Source organism: Gadus morhua, chromosome 8, assembly GCF_902167405.1.
Source record: "Gadus morhua chromosome 8, gadMor3.0, whole genome shotgun sequence".
NCBI lineage: Eukaryota > Metazoa > Chordata > Actinopteri > Gadiformes > Gadidae > Gadus > Gadus morhua.
This window is the reverse complement of record NC_044055.1, coordinates 25,357,954-25,384,350: the sequence shown is the minus strand read 5'-3', so window position 1 is coordinate 25,384,350 and position 26,397 is coordinate 25,357,954. Positions and strand designations below refer to the sequence as shown.

The 26,397-nt window shown below is 41.1% G+C and overlaps 1 protein-coding gene across 3 annotated transcripts in view; it reads right to left on the bottom strand.

Moving 5' to 3' along the window:
• Positions 1-26,397, bottom strand: part of ythdc2 (YTH domain containing 2) — a 166,435-nt gene that overhangs the window by 127,623 nt on the left and 12,415 nt on the right. For all 3 annotated transcript variants that reach the window (XM_030364496.1, XM_030364498.1, XM_030364497.1), the window contains exons 3-4: positions 6,715-6,882; positions 6,537-6,627 (exon numbers count right to left, since the gene is read on the bottom strand). In XM_030364496.1, coding sequence (XP_030220356.1) covers positions 6,537-6,627; positions 6,715-6,877 — 254 coding nt within the window. In that variant the 5' untranslated portion in view covers positions 6,878-6,882. The remainder of the gene's footprint in view (positions 1-6,536; positions 6,628-6,714; positions 6,883-26,397) is intronic.

Here is a 26,397-nt window from a genome sequence, read left to right as displayed (position 1 = left end):
AGTCGTGTCGAGCTGGTACCATGCAGTGGAAAAGCGGCATTAGGAAATAGGTAAATTGCCTTCAATCAGAAAACATTCTTCAGCGCAATCTAGTGGCCATATGTTTATTTATTACTGTTTGGATTGGGGCATTCGAATATATTTGCCCTGAAATTTAAATAGAGGAGTCAAGTGTCAAAATTGTAAGATATCTACTTTTATTTTTGTTTCATAGTAAGACATCGCTCCCAAATGATAACGACCAACTGATAATTATTTCAGGTGGAAATGTTATCTTCCACTTATGCTGTGTTCCATGGCTTTATTCACTTTAACCAAGTATCATCCCCATTGAATATTTCACTTGCACAACAATCTTTCTTTTGGCACAAAGATGACATTATCGCCCTTGCAGTTGTGGAGATATACTCTATTTACTTTGGGTATGTTCTTTCCTGAAAAAAACTTTTCCCCTGATATCGAAAATGGTATAGAATATCGATATTTTTGTCAAAGTTAGAAAATCCAGTATCGTGACTGACAACACTACTAGAAACGCGATTGTGATTATTCAGTTAGAGCTACAAGAAACGTGAAAGTTAAAAAAGACATATCTTTGCTACTACCTCTGACATTTAGTTAAGTACATTTGCATGAAATCATGCAGGTCTACATATAACTTGGCGATAGCTTTAATAGGTTGCAACGGTGGACTGAAATCACTTCATGGCACGATGTGACCGCTCGATAAATAAGTAAACAAAGGGAAGTTTGTTATTTTTTAAACACAACATGTGCGGAAGCTAACATTCAGCTTCAGTCTGAGCTAGGATGATTTTTCCGAGCCCCCCCAAAACCAGGCCGCGTGCCTGGCAAAAAGAGGCCTGTTCAAGATTCTGACTATAATTTGGGCAAGTGAACATCACATTCGGGCAAGTTGAACCTGACCTGTACTTGCCTGATGGGCAAGTGCTTTTGAAACCTTAATGTCAACCCCTGCATAGCAACGCCGGTAAACAAACCCCGCGAAGCCAAATCCCTACGTGAGCTCCCCGCACTACGGCCATCCGGAGGCGCACAGAGCTTTTGGCCGTTTTTAATAAAAATTATATTATACTATTATATATAGAACGTTATAAGACCCCGAGAATTGGCGCGCTGCCAGCCGCTGTCACCGAGTGTGAGAGGAGAGTTGACGGAGAAGATGGCGGTTGACCTATAGTTTCAAAGTTAATACCGTTTATACCGGTAATACCGGTGTTGACACGAGCGTATTACTCGGTGTGAAAATGTCCACACCGCGGCAACCCTAATCTAATGTGTTGAAACTATTATTGTTTGCTGACGATAAATATATATTTTTCAGGTGATGATTTAGATAAATTAGTAGAGGTGATCAATTTAGAAATGAGCAAATAAAATTATGGTTCAATATTAATAAATTATTGTTAAACTTGAGCAAAACAAAATCTTTGTTATTTGGAAACTGCAGAACAAATTGACAAATTAATATACAGATTGATGGCGTAGACATTGAACGAGTTGGTCAAATAAAATTCCTTGGTGTAACAATTGATGAGAAACTAAACTGGAAATCTCACATAAAACATATACTCCAAGTTGTCAAGATGCATTGCAGTATTATGTAAAGCTAAACAGGTTCTGGATCATAAATCACTACACATCCACTATTGTTCACTGGTTTCACCTTATTTAAGTTACTGTGTAGAGGTTTTTGGGCAATAATTACAGAAGTACATTACATTCACTGTTTATTCTGCAGGAAAGAGATATACGGACCATGCTCGGTATAGGGATCATACGTTTATTGTTTATTTATTTAGCTGTTAAATATTTTTTTGGGGAATTTCAGATTTAAATTAGTTTTAATACTAAAATATATTAATAGTGAGAAAATATATATTTATTTTCATGAACCTTTAATATATTATATCTTTGATATGAAAATACACGTAATACATTTTATTTTTAGAAGATGATATATTTGGATACGTTGAAAAAATAATATATATATATATATATATATATATATATATATAATATAGCAGGGCTCTTAATATTTGAACTGAGTTCAGAGTGAGATTTTGTTGGCGGCGGCGGGGGGGGGGGTATATTCATATGTGACTGCTTACAAATGTATCCACAGATATAGTGACTAATGTTTGATAGTAAGCATTATTGGCCCTTAACACTAATATTCAGAAACATCACTGCCTCAAACGGATATTGGCCTGGGCAAAACTAGTATAGGCATGAACTTATAAAAGTTGCAAACGTGCAAAAACATAATTATATATTTATGTGGCATTCAGTCCAATGCTTAAAATATATCTGTGGCATTCAGTAGGCCAATGCTGTGGTTAACTGTGTAAAGTATGAACAAGTGTTTCATTCTGTTCAATAGATAGAACTTTATCAATCCCCTGTTAATGTTTGTCCCTATATAACAATGGTAAAAAAATAAATACAAAACGTGAGGCTCTGCTTAACCCCCCCCCCCTACTCAGTTCCACCAATGCAAAGCGAACAGAACTGAGTGTGGAACTACTGGGCGTAGCCTAACGCCTCATGCCCACTGCATCCGTCCGTTGACTGATCCCATTGACTTTGAATGGGGACGGACGCGCAATGCATTGTGGAGCCGTGCGCTCCGTTGGAGCCTTCGGCTCAGTCAAAAATTGAAAAATGTTCAACTTTTTCGGCAGCGACGGATCCGTCATCCAACCAGATCGCGTATGTAAATTTAAGCACTGTATCACTACTCAGGCTCTGACGACCCCGGAAAGCTCCCCAATCCGTCAGCCAAGCCTTCCGACGTCCTTTGACTGACGGTGCAGTGGGCACGAGGCCTAACTAGTTTGGAAACGACCAAGAGGAACGCACCGCAAATACAATGTGAACATGTATGAGCTTTAATAAAATCCCGGACGATTTTGAAATTCCGCCCGCACACATTTTTTTTTAAGTGTCTCAAAAAGAGGGCATGTCCTGGCAAAAGGGGACGTCTGGTAACCCTACGTACGTGGAATTCATTTGATTCCTACCGGTTCCACTGTTAAATAGCGACGCAAGTTGGTGGGTGCTATCCTGGTAATTTCTCTGCGTGAGAAATACGAAGTGTGGCGTGTGAGCGTGTGCATGGGTTTGAATTGCGTGTGTCTCACGCCGAATGCGTGAGACTTGAGCCCTGTATATAGCTACATATAATTAATAATAATTATTAAGACTATGGAAGCTTATTTACAATGAGTTACGGAGAAGGGGTGGGATTAAAGAAGTGTAAACTTCTTCCCACTCCTTTTCGAACATGTAGTTACAAATAAGTATTTGGCATTCATCTATCTAATTTTGCCTTTTATTTTGTGTCACATCATTATTTTCTATATGATATTTTCTGTTTTCTTTTACATCTTCGAAATAAATATCCATCAATCATCAATCAGTTCCATATGCCTCGTAAACAGACCACACGAATCTCCCAGCTTTCTTGCAGCTTTTCACAGAGGAACAACCCCTTTTGGTTGGTCCTACTCGGAATTTTGAGAGTCTACAGAGTTCAGTGAGGCTGACAGTACGATTCGACAACAAAAATAGCTGCGCCCCTAATACATTGCTACTTTATTCCGGTCACCAATTTATGCATTGCACGGTCTTGCTGTGCATGCAATACAATGTAAAGTTGTGTCGTTTGTTTTCGAGCTGGTTTGCTAAAGAGGCTAATGTAACTAACAATAACAATCACTAGCCAATGACGTGATACAATCGCAAAGCAAAACGGGAACACTACAAGTGCTACAAGCCAGGAAATTACGTCACAAAAACAACTTGTGCGGGTGGTGTACGAGGCATCTTGAACACACCATAATTGTGGCAATCTATTCTTTCTTTGTTTTATTCATAAGGGGCTGCATAAAATGTATGGGATATGGTAACTCTGCCACAGTAGTAGAAAGTACATATGGTGAAATAAATCGATATAAATTATAGTAAAACTTCATAGTGTAGAGCAGCAAAATGTTAATGTTATTTTAACCCCGATTTGTAAAAAAATTGAAACGTGGTATCTCCGCCTTATATGACATGCTGAATATTTATGCATCGATCCGTCCGTCGGGATAGATTTTGCTGTACTCTGAAAGTTTTCAAAAACCTTGAACAAAGTCGTACAAACAATTTTTTTTGACCAAATACTACTTTATACTTAGGGAAGGAACTTATGGCATTATTTTGGCTTTATCTTCCATAAAAGGTGCCTGCGTTAAGGCCAATTTATGCAAAATAAAATATTATACAAATTACCTGTCATTGTTCAACCAAGTCCGCTTCAGAGAACCCCAAAGCCTTAAATGTTTAGTGCCCATCAAGGACCTCCCCCTTAGGTAATAGGGAATGTTTTGCTTTTGATAACTAACAAACTAGTCAAAGGGTAAATTTCTAATTACCACTGGCGATCTCCAAGCAATTTTTTATAATGGAAGTCAAAGGGAAAAAAACTTTGACTTCAACAGTTCCTAGAAACAGCGCATATACAGGTATAAATAATGTAAAGGATCTTAAACGGCACAGAATCATTTTCTTAAGAAACATCCTATTCATATATATTTCAATATTAAACAGTTCGGTGATCGGATCGGCTGATTACACATTAAAAATATTTTTTATTGGCCTATAAAACCCTTATTACTGCTTCCCTACATAACCCACAATATCTTTCAGTTTCAGCAGGCTATCTATAGAGAGGAGTGTCAAAGCCGACCTAACATTGATACCTTAGCATAGTGGACCACTTAGTTCTCCTGCGCTTGAAGTTCAAACTATTTAAAATTTGAGCCCAGTTGACACTGATCACAAAATCAGCTTTGTTTAAATTTTTTAAAAAAACAGCGGCATCCAAATGCCAACAGATTGGTTAATATCTAAACAAAACTGATCGAGTTGAGATCACCGTAGGATGGCAATATTCTGAAACACAACATGGCTTCCAGTGTCTTTCTTTTTCGATTTCCTCTATTTTAATATTGTTAATGGCGGTTATACATTCTGAGGACTAGGGATGCACCGAAGTGAAAATTCTTGGCCGAAACCGAAAACCGAAAATGAGGAAACCTAGGCCGAAAAACGAAAACCGAAACACCGAAAGAAATTATTATGCCAATTATTAGTACCAATTAGGGTTGCCGCGGAATATGGTATGGTACCGGTGTTGAAGTTGATAGCCGTTGAAGAGTTATTTTTTATTTATTTTTTCCAGTAATAAAAAATAAATTGACGTCATCTTTAGGGCTATTTGATTAAAAAAAATGTTTGGCAGTTTGTCTTTGCACCGTTTTATTTTTGATGTGTTTTTACATAAAAAAAAAATATACAAACTAGAGCTGTCAGTTAAACGCGTTATTAACGGCGTTAACGCAAACCAAATTTAACGGCGTTAAATTTTTTATCGCGCGATTAACGCAATTATTTTATAAAAAAAAAAAAAAAAAAAAAATTCTTTGGCTCAAAACAAAGAAGCAGTAGCCTGACTGCTATGTTCAAATGACATTTGTTCAAAGCAGTCGTTTAATTGCACTATAGGCTCTTTTTTTGTATCGTCCTGTTTTGATCAGTGTATATGCCAATGTTGTTATCAATAAAAAAATCATTTGCACAAGGCAAGCCGATGCACTTCACCATGTTGATAAGAGAATTCAAATGAGAAGAATTATGTGACAAAAAGATCAAGGGATATTTAGCATAGAAAAATAATTTGTGATTAATCGCGATTAATTAGAGTTAACTATGACATTAATGCGATTAATCACGATTAAATATTTTAATCGCTTGACAGCTCTAATACAAACCTAATAGATAAGCTTCCTAATAAAGCGTTGGAACACACACAAGACCGGTAACCATAGCAACGCCGGTAAACAAACCCCGCAAAGCCCAATCCCTACGAGAGCTCCCCACGCTACGGCCATCCAGAGGCGCACAGAGCTTTTGGCCTTGATATTATATATACAATTATATTATACTATTACATATAGAACGTTATAAGACGCCGTCACCGAGAATTTGCGCGCTGCCAGACGCTGTCACCGAGTGTGAGAGGAGGGTTGACGGAGAAGATGGCGGTTGACCTAGTTTCAAAGTTAATACCATTTATACTCGTAATACCGGTGTTGACACAAGTGTATTACTCGGTGTGAAAATGTTCACACAGCGGCAACCCTAGTACCATTGTATTTATGGCTATGACTGTGTACTAACTTAATTAAAATCAAGGCATTGCAATTTTTGCAAATCGCTATACGTGGGTCTTTCTCAGAAACATTGAAAAACGTCCACACCGCAGACATATTGGCGCTTATCCAGACAAGCGTGTGCTGGCCGCGCTTTTTGGTTGGGTCATCACAAATTTTTGTTTCGGCCGTGATGTTTCGGTGATAAAAGCATTTCGGCCGAAAACCGAAAAATGTGTTTTGGCCCATAAATTGGGCCGAAAATTCGGTGCATCCCTACTGAGGACCAACAAAAACATGAAACAATACTCATACCCTTTGCTTTTGGACATGTATCCCCAGGTCTCCACCAAACGGTGGATGTAGGCCCTCTCAGTGCTCAACAGGGAAGATGGAAACTCCATTTCTGATGAGAGAAGAACATTTAGATCATATGAGAAATGTGCAAATGTGAACATTCAATTTGTATAGACATTTATTTGAAATAAAATACCTCTCTGTTTACTGCAGTGAAACCTTTCCAATGAGGTGTTGACAGCCCTCTTAACCTCCTCATCCAACACAATAACTTTGGGCAGATTGCTTGCAGAAACCAATACAGGCAGCTTACACCTCGTTCTGCCTGGTGAAGGTGGCATCGTCCTCGGCAGGGGCATTATATCTACAGGATGGATGAACAATGTTAGTAAAACGTTTGAATGCATTTCTTTATTCACCCTTACCCAAGTTACAAAGTCGGAGCGAATAAATGCACGTCGCACATTTTAAAATTAAATAAAATACGGGAAGAAAGTATTGTGTGGAATATTCCACATGAGGGCGGGGAGCTGAAACAACGTGCCATGGCGGAAGAGCTCTAGGCTACCTAGCAAATCTTGCTACCTAGTTGTTCTGCGCATGGGCATGCCGAACATAGACCACCCCCTCTGTAGGAGCCATATTCAGTTTAGTATTATTTGTGTGCAATGGTTGTTTTTGGTGACCTCTACGGGTTTTGAGTGCCTGTGTGCATATAACAGGAGATGGACAGAGTGCCAGGTATGGCTGATTACACAGCAAGAAGTTCTTCTACAATGGCTTGGCCCACATCCTGCTCTTTGTTTGTTTTAAGTATTCTCAGTCCGTTTTCTTTGATTTTTGTACAAAATAAACCACAAGACCTTTCTTGCAAACCCAACAAACTTCTGGACATTATCGTTTTTGGACTCAAGTATTGTTAGAATCTAGTCTGCAGTCAGTCACCAGTGATGTTAATTGGAACCAGGAAAACCTGAGAAACGCCTGGAACCAAGCCAATTGACCTGTCGCTAAGCTCCGCCCATAGAACGCAGATGAGCCCATGACATTCCAGCCTCAACTATAGGAGGCATAATATAGCTATTTAATGGTTGATTTATGTCGTTTGTTTAAAAAAAACACATGGTCAAACCATCTTCTAACGTTTTGAATATACCCCTCCGTAGTGTAATGCTTCTTTCGGATGCTTCTGGAAGAAATAAAATAATTTTTCCCCAAAAACTCTGAAACCTGCTTTGATATACTGTCAGCTGAAAATGTTCCATATGTTTTTGTTATCTGGTTTGTTTGTCCGATATCCCTTTCTATCGAGATTTTGAAAGGGAACCATGTCCTTACTAGGGGTGGAAATCTCTTGGCACCTCACGATTCGATTTGATTCAGATTATGAGGTCAACGATTCGATTCTAAAATGATTGTCGACGCAACAATTATTTGTATGTACATTTCCATGCGTGATTTAAAAAAAAAAATATATATATATATATTAGGGATGGGCGTGAGGAATCAATTACTCGAGTACTCCTCGTTACAAATGAACTCGGTTGGTGGACAGGCAAAGTCGAGTTTGCATATACACACACAAAGAAAGTTTTCTGAAGCAAATGTATACATTTTCTGTGTGGCGCCACTAACGCATGCCGTGGGCACAAAGCAAATTCTGTGTGGCGCGTGCCGTGCCGTGTGCAGTAGTGTTGGCTCGTTCGTTCGCGAACCGGTTCGAATGACCGAGTCTTTAGGACGAACAAACTGAACCGGTTCGTCTCTCGTTCGTTCGGTCGTCTCGTTTACCAGAAACTCAACTGAACGACCGAACGAGTTTCCGGTAGCACTAACTCCACCGAGTCTGACTGACTCAACTGAGAACCGTGCTATGGCGTGCATTCCATGATGCGATTCACCGTTACCGGAAACTAGGCTGAATCGCGAATGACTCAACGTTCAGTCGAGTTTCCGGTGAATCGATTCACCAGAAACTCGACTGAACTGGGAGGAGTCGTTCACGAATCGTATGTTTGTTCAGCCTGGTTTCCGGTAGCGGTAAATCGCATCATGGAATGGACCCCAATGCACGGTTCTCAGCTGAGTCAGTAAGATTCAGTGGAGTTAGTGCTACTGGAAACTCGACTGAACGAACGAACGAACGATTCGCAAACGACTCCTCGTGGCGAACTGAATCACGCGAACTGGGTCACGGAAACAAATCATTGAATCCACTACTAGTGTGCAGGCACGCCAGAATTCAAAAAGTTAAGAGATGGCGGTTAAAGCAAAGCACAGCAGAATTGAAATACTTTAAAGAAATAGGAGATCATAAGGTGAAATGTAAAATGTGCCAAGCGAAATCGAGCTACCAGAGTACTCCAAGGTTGAATCCCATTACTTGGCTCGCTTCAAAATCTCAGCCCTAACCCTCGCTGTTGCGCGTTCACGCGCCGTGGAGCCATGTCCCAATACCAGTTTAAAAGTAGCTTAAGGGGTAGGGGGAGGGCCAACATCCCCTCAAAATTGAGATTTTTGATGGGCACCCTCAAAGCACTTCAGTTGTGACTTGCTCCCACAATACCTTGCGAGAAAACGGAAAATCAAGAAATATCCTAGACAAGATGGAGGACGAAAAGATGCGACAGGATTGGAAAAACACAAATGTAAGTGTTTTCTCTGTAATTAACTAGTAATTATTTTATTAATTATACTCTGCAGCCCAGCCGCGGGCTTCGAAGCCCGGCCGCGTACTCTCGGAAGATTGCGAAAGTCCGCTGCCGACTTTCGCGGAAGATCGCGAAAGTCCGCGGCCGACTTTCGCGGGCCGCCCGACCCCGGTTCTCGGCCGGGCTCTGCAGACCGGGCTGCATATCATGTCGTATGATATCCAGATCTTCCATGTTCTAGTGACTCCAGGTTAAAAATAAGCTTTATACTAATATATTATATTAGTAATATTCTATAAGTAATATTATATATACTAATATATTGTATTATATTAGTAATATTCTATAAGTATTATTATATATACTAATATATTATATTATATTAGTAATATTACATGGTTAATCAATGTATTTTTTGGCAGTACTATAGTGTGTACATAGCTATTATATATTGTACATAACATATGGCCATATCACCCAGTTCTGGCATAATTCCTAATTCCTTCTTCGTTTTCTTTCAGGACTTCGTTGAGTCCACTGCCACCAGCCCCCCCCCACCTCTCCCTCATGCTCCTCCACCCCAGGCACCTCTTCCACCACCCCAGACACCCCTTCCAAGAGGAGAGTGCCAGGGAGCAGGCGAGGCATGAGGAGAGCGAGGCAAAGTTGGCGGAATGGTGGAGAAGATGTGATTCTCCACCATTCTCTCAAAAGCTGAGAGAGAGAGTGTGTGTGTGTGTGTGTGTGTGTGTGTGTGTGTGTGTATTTTTAGGTGTGCGTGTGTGTGTATTTTTAGATACGTGTGTGTGTATTTTTAGATGTGTGGTTCAGTGTTTATTTAAATAAAGTGTTTCTTCTGAAGTGTTCTTGTTCATAACCGATTATTATCTAAGGGTGCACTCACACTAGGCCATCTGGCCGTGGCCGTGGCCTAACCATGCTCAACCTGCCAGTGTGAGTGTGGCCAGTCTGGCCAGGCCGGGCCAATTTGGCCACTTGGGAGAGGTGTGCTGCTACGGCACGGGCTGCTACGGTACAGATGCTAATGAGCCGACACGCGCACACGCACGGCTACGCCACCTGAGCTGGATGACGTATAGTCAATGCGACGACCACGGACATAATAAAGGCGACGAGCCTTCTTTCCCATTAAACGGTAAACATCGCGTCAAGCAGTTCAACTGTTGGTGTGTTCTCTGTGTTGTTGTCCATTGTTGTTAAAACTCTGACTGGCGGCAGACTTTATTATGGTCCATGCAGCGGACGCTTGGTGATGACGTGTTACGACGTATGTACGAGAGCCTTCCGTGGCCAGGCCACAGCTGCGACGGCCAGATGGCCTAGTGTGAGTGCAGGCCAGAGAACAATGGGGCCATTTGAGCACGGTTAGGTGTGAAAACGGCCAACGGCCACGGCCAGATGGCCTAGTGTGAGTGCACCCTAATACCAGCTTTAACATGTAGCTAAGTGACATTCAAAATAAAGGTATATTACGAGGGACAAATAGTATAATTTTTTTTTTTTTTTTAAATACTTTATTTAAACATGCCGATTACAAAACATAAATACCATTTCAGGTTAAACATCTTTACAATGGGTCTTGCTCGTTGCCCGAGACAATGGCAGCCAGTCTGTCTCTTGTAACATTACCAGGGGTCTGGTTATATGCTAGGGGGCACGGGGAGGCCATGATGACGTCACAGGGTAGGGTTGTCCCATTTGGTAGGGGATCGGTTAGGGGTAGCAATGAGCATGAGCTATGAGGGTAAGGGTTAGGGTTAGGGTTGAGATGTAGGGTTTAGACAGTGAGCAAAGAAACGGGATTGGGCCCAAGTACTATGCGGCAACATATGCTCCTGAAACACAACGGTGAGTTCGGGAAAGCAGACCCGCAGCAACTAAGTGCGTCGGCTATTTTCACCGCCGCAAGACGCAGCTGTAATCCCGGCCGTGTAGAGAAGATCACAACACTGAGTATTTCCATAGTCCATTTGCTGCCGTTTTATTTGCAGCTTTAAATTATTTGCAATGGTTAGGCTACATCTTTCGTTTTTTTTTTTTAACCAATACAGGCCTTGGTTAGACGTGTTTTAAATTGTGAGACGCATATTTCTTTTTGTAAAGAAAATGTGTTTTGAACGTTTGCAAAAATAAATAATGAATACTCTGATAACTCACTGTTTTTATGGAGAATAAGCATTACATGTTTGGTTGGTAATATTGCCGTTCATCATTAGGGCTATTCCTGCTGCAGATGCGTTGCATTCTAAAAATAGATTAGATCAAACGAGTACTCGATTGATCCTCGAGGAATTCCTTCGATCACTCGAGTTTGGAATTTACTACTCGTGCCCACCCCTAATATTATATATATATATATATATATATATATATATATATATATATATATATATATATATATATATTAAGGGCTGGGCGATAACTCGATTACGATTATTAATCGCGATAAATCTCACGTCGATTACGACGATAGACATAAATGCTCGATATGAAAAAAAAAAAAAGTTGTTTTTTTTTAATAAAAAAAATAATGAAAAGAAAAAAAAAGATCTATATATATTTATCGTGATAATATTTTTTGCAATATCGCCCAGCCCTATCTATATCTATATATCTGAGTTTGTTACTCTCACTTCCTACTTTTGTGATGATCATTAAAGACAACAGATGAATTAACTTATCTAGCATTTTATCAGAGAAAAAGTTACGTGAATCTCGTTTTTAATACACATCAATTCATTCTCGTATTCCAGTAACATATTTTATTTAAAATTATGCAGTGTTTCCCCTATATGCACCTATCAGCGGCGGTCATGAATCTTTTTTTTAACAAGAGGAGAGGAGAGCTTCAGCTTATCTCTTTAAAAAATGAATCTTGACATAAATATGAACATTCCGTGCGCTACGGACGCTGGATATGCGCTTCATATCCAGGTCAATCACACACTTGTGAGCAAAGCATATAAACAGAGTAGAGGAGAGGAGAGCTCCGTCTTATCTCTTTAAACTAATGTCATACGCTTCATATCAAGGTAAATTCACACACCTGAGTAAAGCATATAAATGGAGAGGGGAGGAGAGCTCCGTGTTCTCTTTAGAACAAATATTTTGCGCTACGGACGCTTCATATCCAGGTCAAATCAGACACCTGTTAGTAAAGCATATAAACGGAGAGGAACTTCCGTAAAGTTGGAAATAAATTGGCAGATTCTGAGTTTGCGGTTCAATGGATCATCAGTGAAACATCGTTGCTAAATTGACACCTCTAGCTAAGTGTAGTAACCTAGAGCAGCCTTTCTCAAAGTGGGTGCTGCGTGACTGTGTCAGGGGTGCCGCCAAAAAATTACGTATTCTGACATTTAATTAAAAAATTTTTAAAAAAAACGACATTTCATATATGACGTATGAATATATTGAATACATAAATACAGACATGTCATTGAATACAGTGTGTGTGTGTGTGTGTGTGTGTGTGTGTGTGTGTGTGTGTGCGCGCGCACGGCACGGATGGAAACAAGCACTATGATGGAAAAACATTCCTGCTATCTCTGCACTTCATTTGAATTCTCCTGGTCTCAATTTGTTGGGTTCTTGTATTGCCTGTGTTGCTGTATAGCTTGGGCGGTCCACCTCTTATGGTTTTATGGCATTTGTGTCTCTGATTTATTGTTTTGTGAAGCACTTTGTAAACCTGTGTTTTTAAAGGTGCTATAAAGTTGCTATGAAGTTGTTATTATTATTAATATTTACAGTTGTATTATGCTCTGTTCATTACTGTCCTGTCTAAATAAACAGGACATTTGCATTTACGTTTAGGCTATGCAGTGTCGTTTTTAAATCATATTTTACACTGGGGTGCCTTGAGATTTTATGCACTTTTGAAAGGTGCCCTGGCTGAAAAAAGTTTGAGAAAGGCTGACCTAGAGAACCAGCTACAACATTGTTTTCATCCAAACCAGACGTCTTTACCGAACTGTGAATTGCATTGGCTTCTATGACAGGGCTCCAGACTAACTTTATGTGTTGGTTGCACTGGTGCGCCTAACTTTTTTTTTTTCTTTTGTTTTAAGGGGCACCAGCACAACATTTAAGTGCACCAAATATTTCTTGCATCGCCTTTAACGCCATAAGGTCACCTTTTTATCGCTCTCCATAACTTTCATATAATGTGAATGATTTTTTAACAAGAATAATGGTGCGTTTCAGGCAGCCCGCAACCCATGTTTTCACAACCTTCTACCTGTGAAAGTGCCCTTTAAATGTCAACACACATTCACGGCCGCAGCTGGCGCCAGAAATTGGTTCCGGGAAGAAGTAGTCCAGCGTCCTTAACAACCAGACCGTTACCAGTGTTTAAAGACAGGCTGACCATTTAGAGACGCTCAAAAGTGAGTGGCTCAAAAGTGGTTCAGGAGGAGGAGGAGCTATGATGCCAATTTTAAAATAATAGTCGTCAATAAGGCAGAGTCAAGTAACAACTGCCAAGCTGCCAAGAAGTTCGGGGTCACGGAGTGTAACGTAAGAAGATGGCGAGCACCAAATAAACGTCTCAAAGATGACAACAGTCAGCGCAAATCTACCGTGGTCCTCAAAGTGGTCGTTTCAGTGAGGTTGACCGGGGAGTTTTTGAATATGTCAGAGAAAACGCGCTTTGGGAGGAGCCGGTGGAAATGGAGCATCTGGGGAGCGATGACAGCGAGAGCGAACACAGCGGGGCAGAGGACTTTTAGTTAAGTTTAGTTAAATATGTGGCCTGTATTTTCTCTGTTATTTAAAAATGTTCATAATGTTGCTTGATTATTGCTTGACATTAATTTTGAATCATACTGTACATATTTTGCCTTGAAAGTGCCGTGGCCTTTACTGGCATTATTATTATTGTCATTACCGTAATATAACAAGTGTTTAATTGGAATTAAACTTGCAATCTATAGTTTCTATTGTCCCACTTAAGAGCATGCCACCAGTACAAAGGAAAACTTCTATCGCAGGCTTAACAAAGCAATACAAGATATGAAGAAAACCAATCCTTCCTTTAAGATTATTGTTGCTGGAGACTTTAATGCAACTATTGGCTACCTATGACTGAACCCGAGAACTGGAAAATGGGAACCCTTCATCCTGAAAAAAAAGAATTGGTCCTCATCATGATGAGAATCCAACGAGCTTCAATGGAACCAAGCTCATTGAAATAGCAGGAGAGAACTCGCTATCTATCCTGAATACCATGTTCACGACAAGAACTGACGAGCACAGATGGTCCTTTCATTCAAATCTTGGTTATAAACGCAGGCTGGACTACATCATTGCTGATGAATGGTATGTGAAACATGCAACTACCAACTGCAGACCATACCCCATGCAAAGTCTGCCATTTGAGTCAGATCATTGCATTGTAGTAATGGACGCATTGTTCCGTACGAGGAAAACATTAAAGAAGACCTATCGCAAAACACAGCCGGATAAAAAACATCCTGATCTGCGCCGATTGAGAGATGATCCATCCATACAGGACTTGTATAGTGGCGCACTTGACTCTATGCTACTGCCTAATCAAAGTCCTCAGACACCTGACGAAGCTGAAGAACTGCTAACAAGTGTAATACAACAGGCGTCAACAGAAACCATTCCAATGAGGGCAAGAAATTAGCTGATAAAACCATGGGCGAATAAAGAGTACCAGGATCTGTTGAAGCAATACCATAAAGAGAAAGATCCAGTGAAGAAGAAGGCATTGTCTTACGATGTCAGGAAAGCTCGCACCAAGCTGAAAAATGACTATTTTACATCCAAGGCTAATCAACTTAATTATGCTAGTGAACAGCGTGACACAGAGGAGGAGTTTAGGCTAATGAAAAGATATACATCACTATCACGAGTGAAAAGACAGAGGATACCGACCAAAAAATTGGAGGGACACTTCTCTGAACACTTTGGAGCCCGCTCTTACAACCCACAGCCGGAACTAGAACAGCCTGATGATTATCCTCATCTGCTACCACCTGATGGCCTTCCTGTCATCAACGACAGCCCGCCAGACTGCTCAGAAATCAAATCAAAGGCTAATATAGCAAAATTGAAGAATGGCAGGTGCCAAGGGACCGACAATATACACTCTGAACAACTGAAATACACAACATCAGAATCATTGTTTAAGTACATCACACTTCTATTGCGTAAGATTTGGTCGTGTTTAATGGTCCCTAAGAAATGGTTGGAAGCATCCATAACTTGTTTATACAAGAGAGGGCTGAGATCGTTACCCGAACACTACTGAGGATTAAGCATAACTGCGACTCTATCAAAGGTGATATCTGGTGTCATCATTAATAGGATCAGGGAGACATACGAGAAAATCCTTCTACCAACGCAATATGGATTTCGGGCCAACAGATCAACCTCTGACGCCATATTTATTCTACGACGTATTCTTGAACTCTCAAAGAAATCAAAAGCTCCCGTGTTTGTGGCGTTTATAGACCTCAAAGCTGCGTACGACTGGATTCCGCGAGATGCTTTATTTCGCTGCCTTGACATCCGTTTAAGATGTCCTAAACTAACAGCTATACTCCGAGCCCTCTACAGAGGCACAAAGGCATGTATTAAAGGTGGAAAGGATTTCTTTGAAACCGTCGTTGGATGTCGTCAAGGGGCCCTTGAGTCCCCGCCATTATTTAACATCTATATGGACTTTGTGGTAAGAGCTGCACGGAAAGAAGTACAAACAACTATCCCGGAAACAGGCTTCCATGTAGAGTATAACATTCCAAATGAAGTATCACCAAGGGAGCTGCGGAGCAAAGCACCAGCCCATGGAAACAGCAACATCACTGAGCTACTGTATGCCGATGACCAGGGTATATTTGCAAATTCTGTTGATTAACTGCAGCAGATATTGACCATCTATGATAAAACGTTCAAGCGCTTTGGGCTACAGATGTCCTATGACAAGACCGAGACAATGGTGTTTAATGCTGATGTAGCTTTGATGGAAAAGGAAAGCATAGTGTCTGTGGGAGATAAGATCAAGAATGTCAGGAAATTTAAATACCTCGGATATACTAACACAAATTCAGATAACACCAGTTCCTTCCTTCACGCAAGAGTGAGCTCCGCCTTCGAGAAATGGAATGAACTCAAACACATCCTCATGGACAAGCGAATACAACTGGACACTCGGATACGATTTCTAACAATGTGCTTACGATCGCGTCTTTTGTATAGTATACAAGCATGGCATCTTTCGGAAGGTGAACTGAAAAAAGTTGAAGTCATCTGGCATGGTTTCCTCAGGAAGATGGTGATAGGGGGATTTGAGAGGAAGAATGCACCTAGTCACAGTCGACGATCAGCAGAAACAGACTCACAAAATCACGATGAAACATCTCTGGACTGGAGCTTCAAGTTATCGAACGAAAGATTGCGTCAAATTACCAAGACGCGTCCAATACGTGACTTCTGTTTCACCCAACAAGTGAAGTATATGGGCCATGTCTGCCGCATGGATAACTCGGCATTGCAAAAACAGGTGCTCTTCGATCGCAGAGCGTCCAAGACAGTTTGGAATAAGACAGAAAGGACTCAGGGGATAGACGCCCAACAGATTAGGAGGACGATGATGAATAAAAGGGAATTTCATCGAGTGCTAGACAGAGTGCTAGCATGAGCGCCCCAAGGCCATTAAATGCGCCAAGAGGGAAATGTGATGATGATTAATTCACTGTGTTTTTAATATTCTTTGTTCTGCCAATCTGGTCTGCAAATCTTTTTTTCTAAATGTTTGTGTTGAAAAACGGGGGGTCATCTTATAATCAGGGTCGTCTTACATTCGGACCAATACGGTATATACAGTATAAAAATAAAATAAACTGGAACATTTCAAACCAAAAAATCAGCAAAATGAAACATTTCCAAATAAAAAGGGCTTGGGCGGGCTCTTTCTCTTATTGGTTTAGACCACGATATGGATCCTACCATGAGATGGGGATCATTAATATTTATTGATATCTTAACCATTTTCGATACTCCTTAACCTGTTAAGCCCTAGGCCTATTTCGCAGGCCTCCTGCCCGAAATGACATGCCCATAATGAATAGAGTATGCCTCCACAACTACCAGGGCTATATGAATAAAGTTGGTTTAAAAAAGAAGGTAACACCTGTGAGGTGGCTGCAGAAGTGTCAGAATCAATATAGATGTTACTGCGTCAGAGTAAATTCAGCTAGAACATAGTAAGAAATGTCAATTTTCAATTTTCGCCTAGAGAATACACATTATTTAGAGTGAATACCACCTTGAAACTATGTGATAGTAGCCCAGAACCTTTAGGGAAACATATAACAACATCTGATGAGTACCCTGTTCCAGGATAAATGCTAATAAAGTGAATAAAGTGATTTTAGAGAGGTTTTAGTACAGGTAGGTCCAGACGGACTAAATGGTGCCATTTGGGCACTTTGGGCACCATCACTGCCATTTGACCTTTCTAAGGTACCAGACTGTAAAACTAATTTTATTTCACTGACATATCGCTCTAGGTATTCATTCAATCCAAATTCAACAGTTTTGACTTGTTTTGACATTTCACCCAGACCTCTATACATTTTCCCAGTCAAAGAAAACCATACAATCGAAATGAAGTTTAACTCCAACTGGAGCAGATATATTTGAGAACAACATATAATAAAAATGAGGAAAAGCATGGCTGAGGAAGGGGAGCAGAAGCGCGTCTAGTGGATTTTGAGGTGGGGGTAGTTGTTGATGGCCGTGGGGGAGGTGGGGGCGCTGACGCTGGAGCAGGAGCAGTCGATGAAGGTGGCTCATAATCAGCATCATCATCACTGTGGAACCCAAGAAGAAGAAAGAAAAGAATGTAACTTCAAACAGACAAGTAACAATATGTTGGGGTAAACAAGACCTGTACTGGGGAAGTCAACCAACAATCCAGTTTGCACCAGTTTGAGTGTGTGCATTTACTAAATTCATTGCAGGATAATAAATCAAATCCAAGTTTATTTATCACTTGGACAGCAATGCTTGGTTTGCTAGGTCCTCTCAACAATGCAAAAAGGAATAAAGAGAAGAAAGGATAGAGATAGTATCAAATAAACTATGTACAACTATTGATAATGATAATTGATGCAAATAATATCATAAATATAAATATAAGGCAAAGAGTACCGGTAGTGAGTGTTTGGAATGAGTAGAGTGAGTAGGGTGATCGATAGATAGATAATAATCTAATAAGGTAGATAGATCGTCAATTTGACACCAAATCAATAAGTAATCGATAACAGAGATTACATACCTTTCCGGTGATGGAATTCGATATTCTGAATCACTGTTGTCCGTGTCCAGTTCTGGCAACAGCAAGTCACTGTCGTCAGACGACAACTCGAGAGGGACTACAGTAGCCCCACTGTCCCTAGTAATGATAGCGAATGCCTCCGTAAAAGTATAGGTCTTTCTCCTGCCTGCCATTATTTATTTTAAAATAATAACAAATAGAAGAAAAAGGCAAGAAAATACAAAATAACAAGCTAACTAGAAATGCAAACGTTGTAATAGGTGTAGTAGGAGCGTATGTCTCTATCTAGCCGGAGTGCCTGAAGAGTGTTCAGAAAGTTCTCGGCGCTTCTGGCGCGAATTATGCTGTCCTTCCAGTCAAACCCGGGAAGATATCTTGGGTATCCATTGGTCAATTTGGATGATTGACCCCTCTATCGAACCGTTAGAGACAATAGAGTCGAGTGACAGTCAAATCGAGGGACCCAAATCCATGTAAAAAAAACACAATTCGCCAATCAAAAGTATCACATTGTATAACGTTTTTTTTTTGTTTATTTATTTTGCTCTTCTTTGGCTGCTAGTTCAATGAGTTTTATGAGTGATATCATTGGAATCTGTGAAGCCTCAGCTTCCATATGACATATAGTTTGTTCGGGTGGTATGAGGTAGCAAAATCGGCGGCGGCCAGTATGAGCGCATGCACGTTTTCCGTGTTTTGCTATGGGCTCATTTAGTTGCTTGGTGTTAGAATTGTGTTTTGTTTAGGTAAAAATGGTTATCATGGGCTTTTAGCCGAGCTTCTTCCCGTTACGTGGGTATGCACCATGGACATGTTGGAGCATGGTGGTGCTGTTTACAGCTGTTTACAGCACACGTTGGCGCAGCTGCCCCCGCCCCCGGGGGCGCTCGGGTTTAAGAGGTTAATGATCCGAGTCTTTATCGATTCCACTATCGATACTTTTCTATTAATTGGTGGAAATTCGAAGAGTTTTTAGTGATGAGGAAAATATTTAGGAAATAAATAATTCCATTTTTAATTAAATAAGTAATTCTTAATAAATATTGGCATCAGTAGTTTTAGTTACATAAACTAAAATGATTAGAGCACTATACAACTGTATTAGTAATACAGAAACATGAGCAATACAGTATTACTCATGTTTCTCACCAAAAACTCAAGTTACCGTTTCTTTACGTTACATTTGAACGCATCATGATAACCCAACAGTCGTTTTACTGAGCTAACCTCAAAACATCATCACGCAGCACATCTGAAACTTTATTTACTTTTTAAGATAACTAGCTTGTATGCTGCTGATTACAACACCGATTTCACAGACGGGAATTGCGACAATGTCCGTGTGTGCGATTACCGCTCGTAGTTTGAGTGGATGATTAAGGCGGGCCCGTCTGTGGTACGACAGGAGAAGGAGACGGAGTCTTTTCAACTCTGAGACAGTCGAAGGTACTGCATTTGGTCTTTATTTGATGCACAATGCTTATGTGCTTGGCCATTGAGGTTGTGTTCCCCCCTTTACAATAAATTATTTTCGCCCTTTTCGCCCGTTCAGCCATCCTCGCGAGGAAAGTTAACTGCCAGACTTCACTTGTTTTACCTGTAATACCTGTTTGCTTACAATCCCATTCAAAAACATTGGTGGACACACTGCAGTTGATTGGATTGATTGGATTTAAATGCCGTGACGCGACTCGAGGGACACAACATTACGTTACAGGACCTACGGGACAAAAATAATAATAAATGAACGACGGGACTTCGATAGTGGTAGCGATAAGTCCAAACGTTAATGATTTTCAGGTTTTGAAAAAAGTGGAAACGGGTCCTTGTAGAACCGGTTTTCGATCCCCATCCCTAACCATGAGTGTGACTTTGATTACAGGAGAACACAGAGATGATGCGATTGCGAAGGAAAAAATTGTTTTCACCCGGGCAGCGTCAGTTCCACCAGTGCGACTTATTAAAAATATTAGTCGCATCCTTAAATAATATGGTAACACTCTTGAGCCCTGTATGAGCTGTTGGCTTTCAGCCGCGAGCTTAGGGACAGTCTGCAAAGTGCAAACCTGAAAACGACGACAATGGTAAAATTCCAAAAGGTGTCGCCATTATTGACTCTAGAGCCCCAAAACTCGTCCCACAGAGGCATGGCCTCTTTATGGTCCTACTACAACCTTTAGTTTTGAAAAATATATCTCTTATTTTTGAGGATTTTTTATTTAGGAACAATTTCAATAGAGTTGCCATTATTGATTATCCTGGCTCCGCCCGCCTAAGTACTTCCGCTCAATTAAAATTTCCCTTCAGTACTACGTCTGGGTCTGCGGTATTTTAGTGGGTTTTCTCCGTCCAATTTTTTTTCGTCCAATTAGCAAACAGAGGGAGTGGCTGAGAACAATGACGTTAAAGAATCCTCGTACGCTATATTGTCGACATACGCATTCGCAGAACCACTAGGTACAGTGGGGTATTCCACGATCGGAGGTTTAACAAACAGAGTTAACGCTGAACTCTAGGTTGATTTACCCTGTGCCAACTAAACCAGAGCTGTCGGTTCCACCACATGGGTTATGCATTAGTTCAATCAACACAGGATTGGTTAACACAGGGTTGTGCGTGTCCACGCCAAACCTATAAAGTGATGTATGGATCATGGAAACCCTGATCGAAACGGCGAAACGGGCCACTTATTTCAATAAAATGGAACTCGAGGTTCTCCTGGAGAACTATGACGAGGAGAAGGACATTATCACAAGAAAAGGGAATGCTAAAGCCTCTGCAACCCAGAGAACCAAAGCCTGGCAGCGGATCGCTGACCGCGTAAATGCCAAAGACATGATCCTTAATATTTGAGCCATGAATCTATTAATATCCCAGTTAAGCACTCTTAACGTTCCTACCACATAACCCTTTTCTTCTAAAAAATATATACTCCGATGGCTCCCAAGCGGTCAGCGGATCAAGTAAAAATAGAAACTGGTAAGCTTTTCCCACCATCGTATTGGTATATTTTGTCAGTCCAGCATTTAAATTGTCATACCATATTTGTCACTCCTGCATTCAAATAAGCCCTTTTTTTTAAGCCAATCGTTACAAGGCTGACAGTCGGCAGACTGGATCTGGCCCTCAAATTGTCTTGACCCCGGTGGAGGAGCTGTTAATAGACATACATTCAGGGCGCCCTGGCATGGAGGGGGTACCTGGAGGTACCTCCTCAGAGAGTCAGGGGCCATGTAAGGGTACTCCACTGGTTGAATGTAGGTTTTTGTGTTTTTCTTGTATTTTAGATTTTGTACATCTTCGAAGTAACACATGCAAACCGTGTGCGTGCCACACGGAAATGTTCCAAATGGTTTATTTTGGTAACTGGGTAGAAAACCTAAAAGTGACAATTCATCAACCTCACAGATCAAGATGGATTAGTGCTTGTAATGAAGCCGCCGGCTACGATCGAACATTCTCCAGTGGATGCAAGTCTGTTAGGACTATTTTATACTTTCTGTTGTAAGCGCCTCTCGGCATAGTACTCAGCCAATATTCCTCTTTGTATGATAGGAGGCCGATGAAAATCTTGGTCCTGACGTGGATGGGTCTGAGATGTGCTCAGCATCTCCAACATTATCGATAAAACAAATTAATTAAAGATAAAACTATCATTTGCAAAAAATGGAGGGCTACGCAAATAGCCTGGAGTGAACTGAGGCCAGGTCTTCGATTGGTAGTGTTGGCTATGTTAGGCTGGAGAAGGCTAATTAAATATATTAAAGATTTGCACGAGAATCTATATCTCTCCAGCAAAAAGTCATCCAATATGCCAAGATGTCGAGCAGTGGTCTTATTAATCGTTCCCAGTGGATATCACGAATAATTTGCACTCCGATATCAACAGGCCTCTCATCAAAAGGGAATGCCATCGCGAACACATGAAATCTGCGGTGAACGCGGGTTTAAATACCCAAAACCGGGTTATGTTCCAAACTTAACCAAAATACCTGCTCCGAACAGGTTTGATTTAGAGCAGATGTTTCTATAGTAACTAACATACCGTGTTCATTTTGGAACGGAAAACCTAGGGTTACCGCAAACCCTGGGTTAACTTACCCGGTTATGTGATAAAACTGGCTTGGTGGAATACCCCTCAGGGCTCCAGAATGCGACCAAATGTTAGCATTTTGCAACCAAAATTTGAGAGTATTCGACTGAATTTTACATCTGGTCACACATGTGCGACCAGTAAATTTGCCCTTTTTTATCTTTTATTTGTACACCTCAAACGGGGAAGGGGCGTGTCAAAAAATCTGGAATCAGTAGAAGGCCCATGAGTGTGAGAAAGATAGGGAATTGCCACTGTTAGTAGCTAATTAATGGAGGCGGAGGGTCCTAGGTAGGGTTGCCGCGGTATACGGTATTACCGGTGTTACCGGTGTTGAGGCCAACACCGTTTACTCGGTGTTGCACACCGGCAACACCGAGTTTTTTTTATTTATTTTTTTCAGGATAAAAAAGAAATTCAGTAAAAATGAATAACATAATTATAATTAAGAAAATTAAAATGTGTAGAATAGGCCACAGTTAGGCCCTTTGCGGGAGAATTGTCGCGCCGAGAACTTACAAGACCGGTAACCATAGCAACGCCGGTAAACAAACCCCGCGAAGCCCAATCCCTACGTGAGCTCCCCGCGCTACGGCCATCCAGAGGCGCACAGAGCTTTTGGCCGTGATATTATGATATATAAAATTATATTATACTATATATATACTATTATATATAAAACGTTATAAGACGCCGAGAATTGGCGCGCTACCAGCCGCTGTCACCGAGTGTGAGAGGAGAGTTGACGGAGAAGATGGCGGTTGACCTATAGTTTCAAAGTTAATACCGTTTATACCGGCAGGGGTTAATCTAAACCGGGAAAGAGGGGCGCTGCGCCTCCTTGTTTCAACCCAGCGCCTCCTTGTCGAAAATTTTAAATTACTTAAAATATCCCGGAATGGAGAGCAAGTGAGCAAGACCGCGCACAGGAGACAGACGTGCTCCTAACCGCGTTCGCATCTGTGTAGCGAGCGCGCAGCACAACAGAGAGGGATCTAGAAACTGTGCATGAGGCAGTGTGCACGTGAGCCTCAGGCGCCTCCTGATTGGCCTGGATCAGTAAGTCAACCAAGTGTTTTTAAAATGTCGTGCCGCGGGGTGAAGAAAAGCAAGGATTGTCTGGGGCAGAAGAAGATCACGTCGTTTTACTGTCAGGAACCTAAGAGAGATAGCGGAAGCGAGATCGGCTCCATTGAAGGAGCGATTGAAGGAGCAATCGTCGGCGAGGGATCAAGGGCGTTACTGGAAGACTCAACCGCGCCCAGCGAAAGCGTGTTTGGGGAATCGGTGACTATTGACAGCCAGATGACTGGAGAAAATGAAGGAAACGAATGTTCCTTTGAAAGGCAAGAAGAGAAAAGATGGAGTTCAAGCAAAGGTTCAAGTAAGTTATTACCACTTGATCTTTTTCTGGCAAGAAAAAAAATCTCCACGACGCGCGAGAAGTCCATTAGCTTTGTAGAACTTTACAGCTCGAAGGCTGTTATACCGCTTATCTTCCGTTAACAACATCCAAAAATGTTTTTATTATTAATATTATTATTTAGAATTTCCTTTATCTTTAGGAAACTTAATATGCATAATAACCTGATGAATTCTTGATTTGAAGCCTAGTGCTCCCGTTAGAGAAGTCCTTCAAAAAAGAAAAAAAACGTTATGTTGGTTGTCAATGGTAACCATTCAAGAGCATTGATATGGAACGGCTACTGGGACTACGTCCAAGGTGTCCGGCTATACAAACTTAATGTACACCACATTAGCCAATCAGAAAACAATATTTCGTTCCAGAGGGAGATAACCAGTAGTATGGGTTTTATCAGTGATTGTTATTCTTTTTCTCTTCAATGTTTATCAATTCTGAGTGTTTATAAGTTTCAAATTATGGTAGGTTTCACTTAACCACCATGTACTGAAAGAATTCACCAAGACCCAGGGTCAATATCAAGGCAATCAACATTTCTCTATTCCTCATGTTGTTGTTTTTTAACCCGAATTTGTAGACAACATTTTTAATTTTTCCCTCAAAATAAAAATTTCAGGAAGAAGAATTCAGGCCATCTAGTGGGATACCAGGACGAGTGGGCAAAAAAGCCTTACACCTGGCTGTACCCAGTTAACAACCGAACTGGAATGATGTGCACTGTGTGCAAGAGGCACAGACAGCGTCAGAGGAACGGAGAGTACATCTGGAGTGTTGTTCCATGCACCAGCCTCCGGAAGGACCATGTGCTACGTCATCATAAATCGGAACAACATACCGGAGCCTCCCTTAAAGATCAGAAACGCTTGGCTGCGGAGGTGAACGGGGGAATCAAGCAGGCCATGGCAGATATGGTGAGGATCAAATTGATATTCAAGCTGTTTTAAACATTCCCAACTTCAAAACCAAAATTAATCGACCCATCATTATTAAGGTTTTCACCGCTTTTACTTATACTGATCCTCCAGGTTTCCATGAACCGAGAGGCCATCAAAGCAGCAATGAAGCTCGTCTATCACCTAGCCAAGAAAGAAATTCCCCACACTACGAACTTCAGAGACATGATCAAGTTTGCCGGATCAGAGTTAGGTAAGGGCAAATTTAGCTTATATGTGGAAATAAATAATTGACCTGCTGTTATTAGATGCTGTTCTATAGGAAATGTTTTGATTTCTCACTTCCATCGTTTAATGACTTTCAACAGGTTGTGAAGTCCTCCGTCCACTACAAGTGGGAGCCAATGCCACCTACACAAGCACTACCATCGCCAATGAGTTCCTGGCAGTTATTGCAGCCATGGTTGAGGAGGAGACACTGGCGACGGTCAGGGACAGCCCCTTTTTGGGGCTCATGTGTGATGAGACGGTGGACATATCCACCACCAATGAACTTGTTCTCTACTGCAGGTATGTTACAGTTGAAGCAAATGTTTGGTAATAAATTGCTATGATGTAATTGTAAAATATGTGGCGTGTGACATCTAAACAACTATGTATGTAATATCTGATTATTCTTCCCTTTTTGCCTATGCCTGCTGCAGGTGCATAGATGGTGACGGCAACCTGCAGGTGAAATTCCTGCAGGTCATGCCACTTAAGGATGGCAAAGCTGTCACCATCAAGGATGCCATCACAGGGTACTTGGGAGAGAAGAACCTGTCCCTGCAGAAGGTGGCAGGGTTTGGCTCGGATGGAGCTGCCTGTATGATAGGTGAGTTTGTGGTCTCTACATTAGATTTAATACATCCTGCATTCCCTTATCTATCTTAATCACTTATCACAAAATAAGAAGGAAAGGTAATACAATCCTATTGTTCTAAATATTCCTTTCCAGGACGAAAAGGCGATGTGGCCACGCTACTGAAACAGGACAATGAAAAGATTGTCAACATTCACTGTGTGGCCCATCGCCTTGCCCTGGCTGTTGGCCAAGCTGGAAGTCAGGTGAAGTACATCAGAGAGACCTTCAAGCCCAACCTGTACACGCTATACCTGTACTACGATGGCAGTGCTGTTCGAACTGAAGGCCTGAAAGAGATTCAGGTACAGTGTTAGTGGTAGTTACTTTGTTTCATGAAAAAGAGAGCAACATGCATTGTCATCTTTTGTTAGAATTAGGTTTTTGGCCACTAAGCTATCTGTAAAAAAAATACTTGACTTTGTAATATTTGCATTTCTTGTTTCTCTTCCTATCTAAGGAACTGTACATTCTTAAACTATATTTGTTTTTACAGGAGGTGCTTGATGAGATTCAGCTGAAGTTAAAGCAGCCCAAAGACGTCAGGTTGCTGAGCCATGACGCCGCAACAAGTGCACTCTATCGCTCCT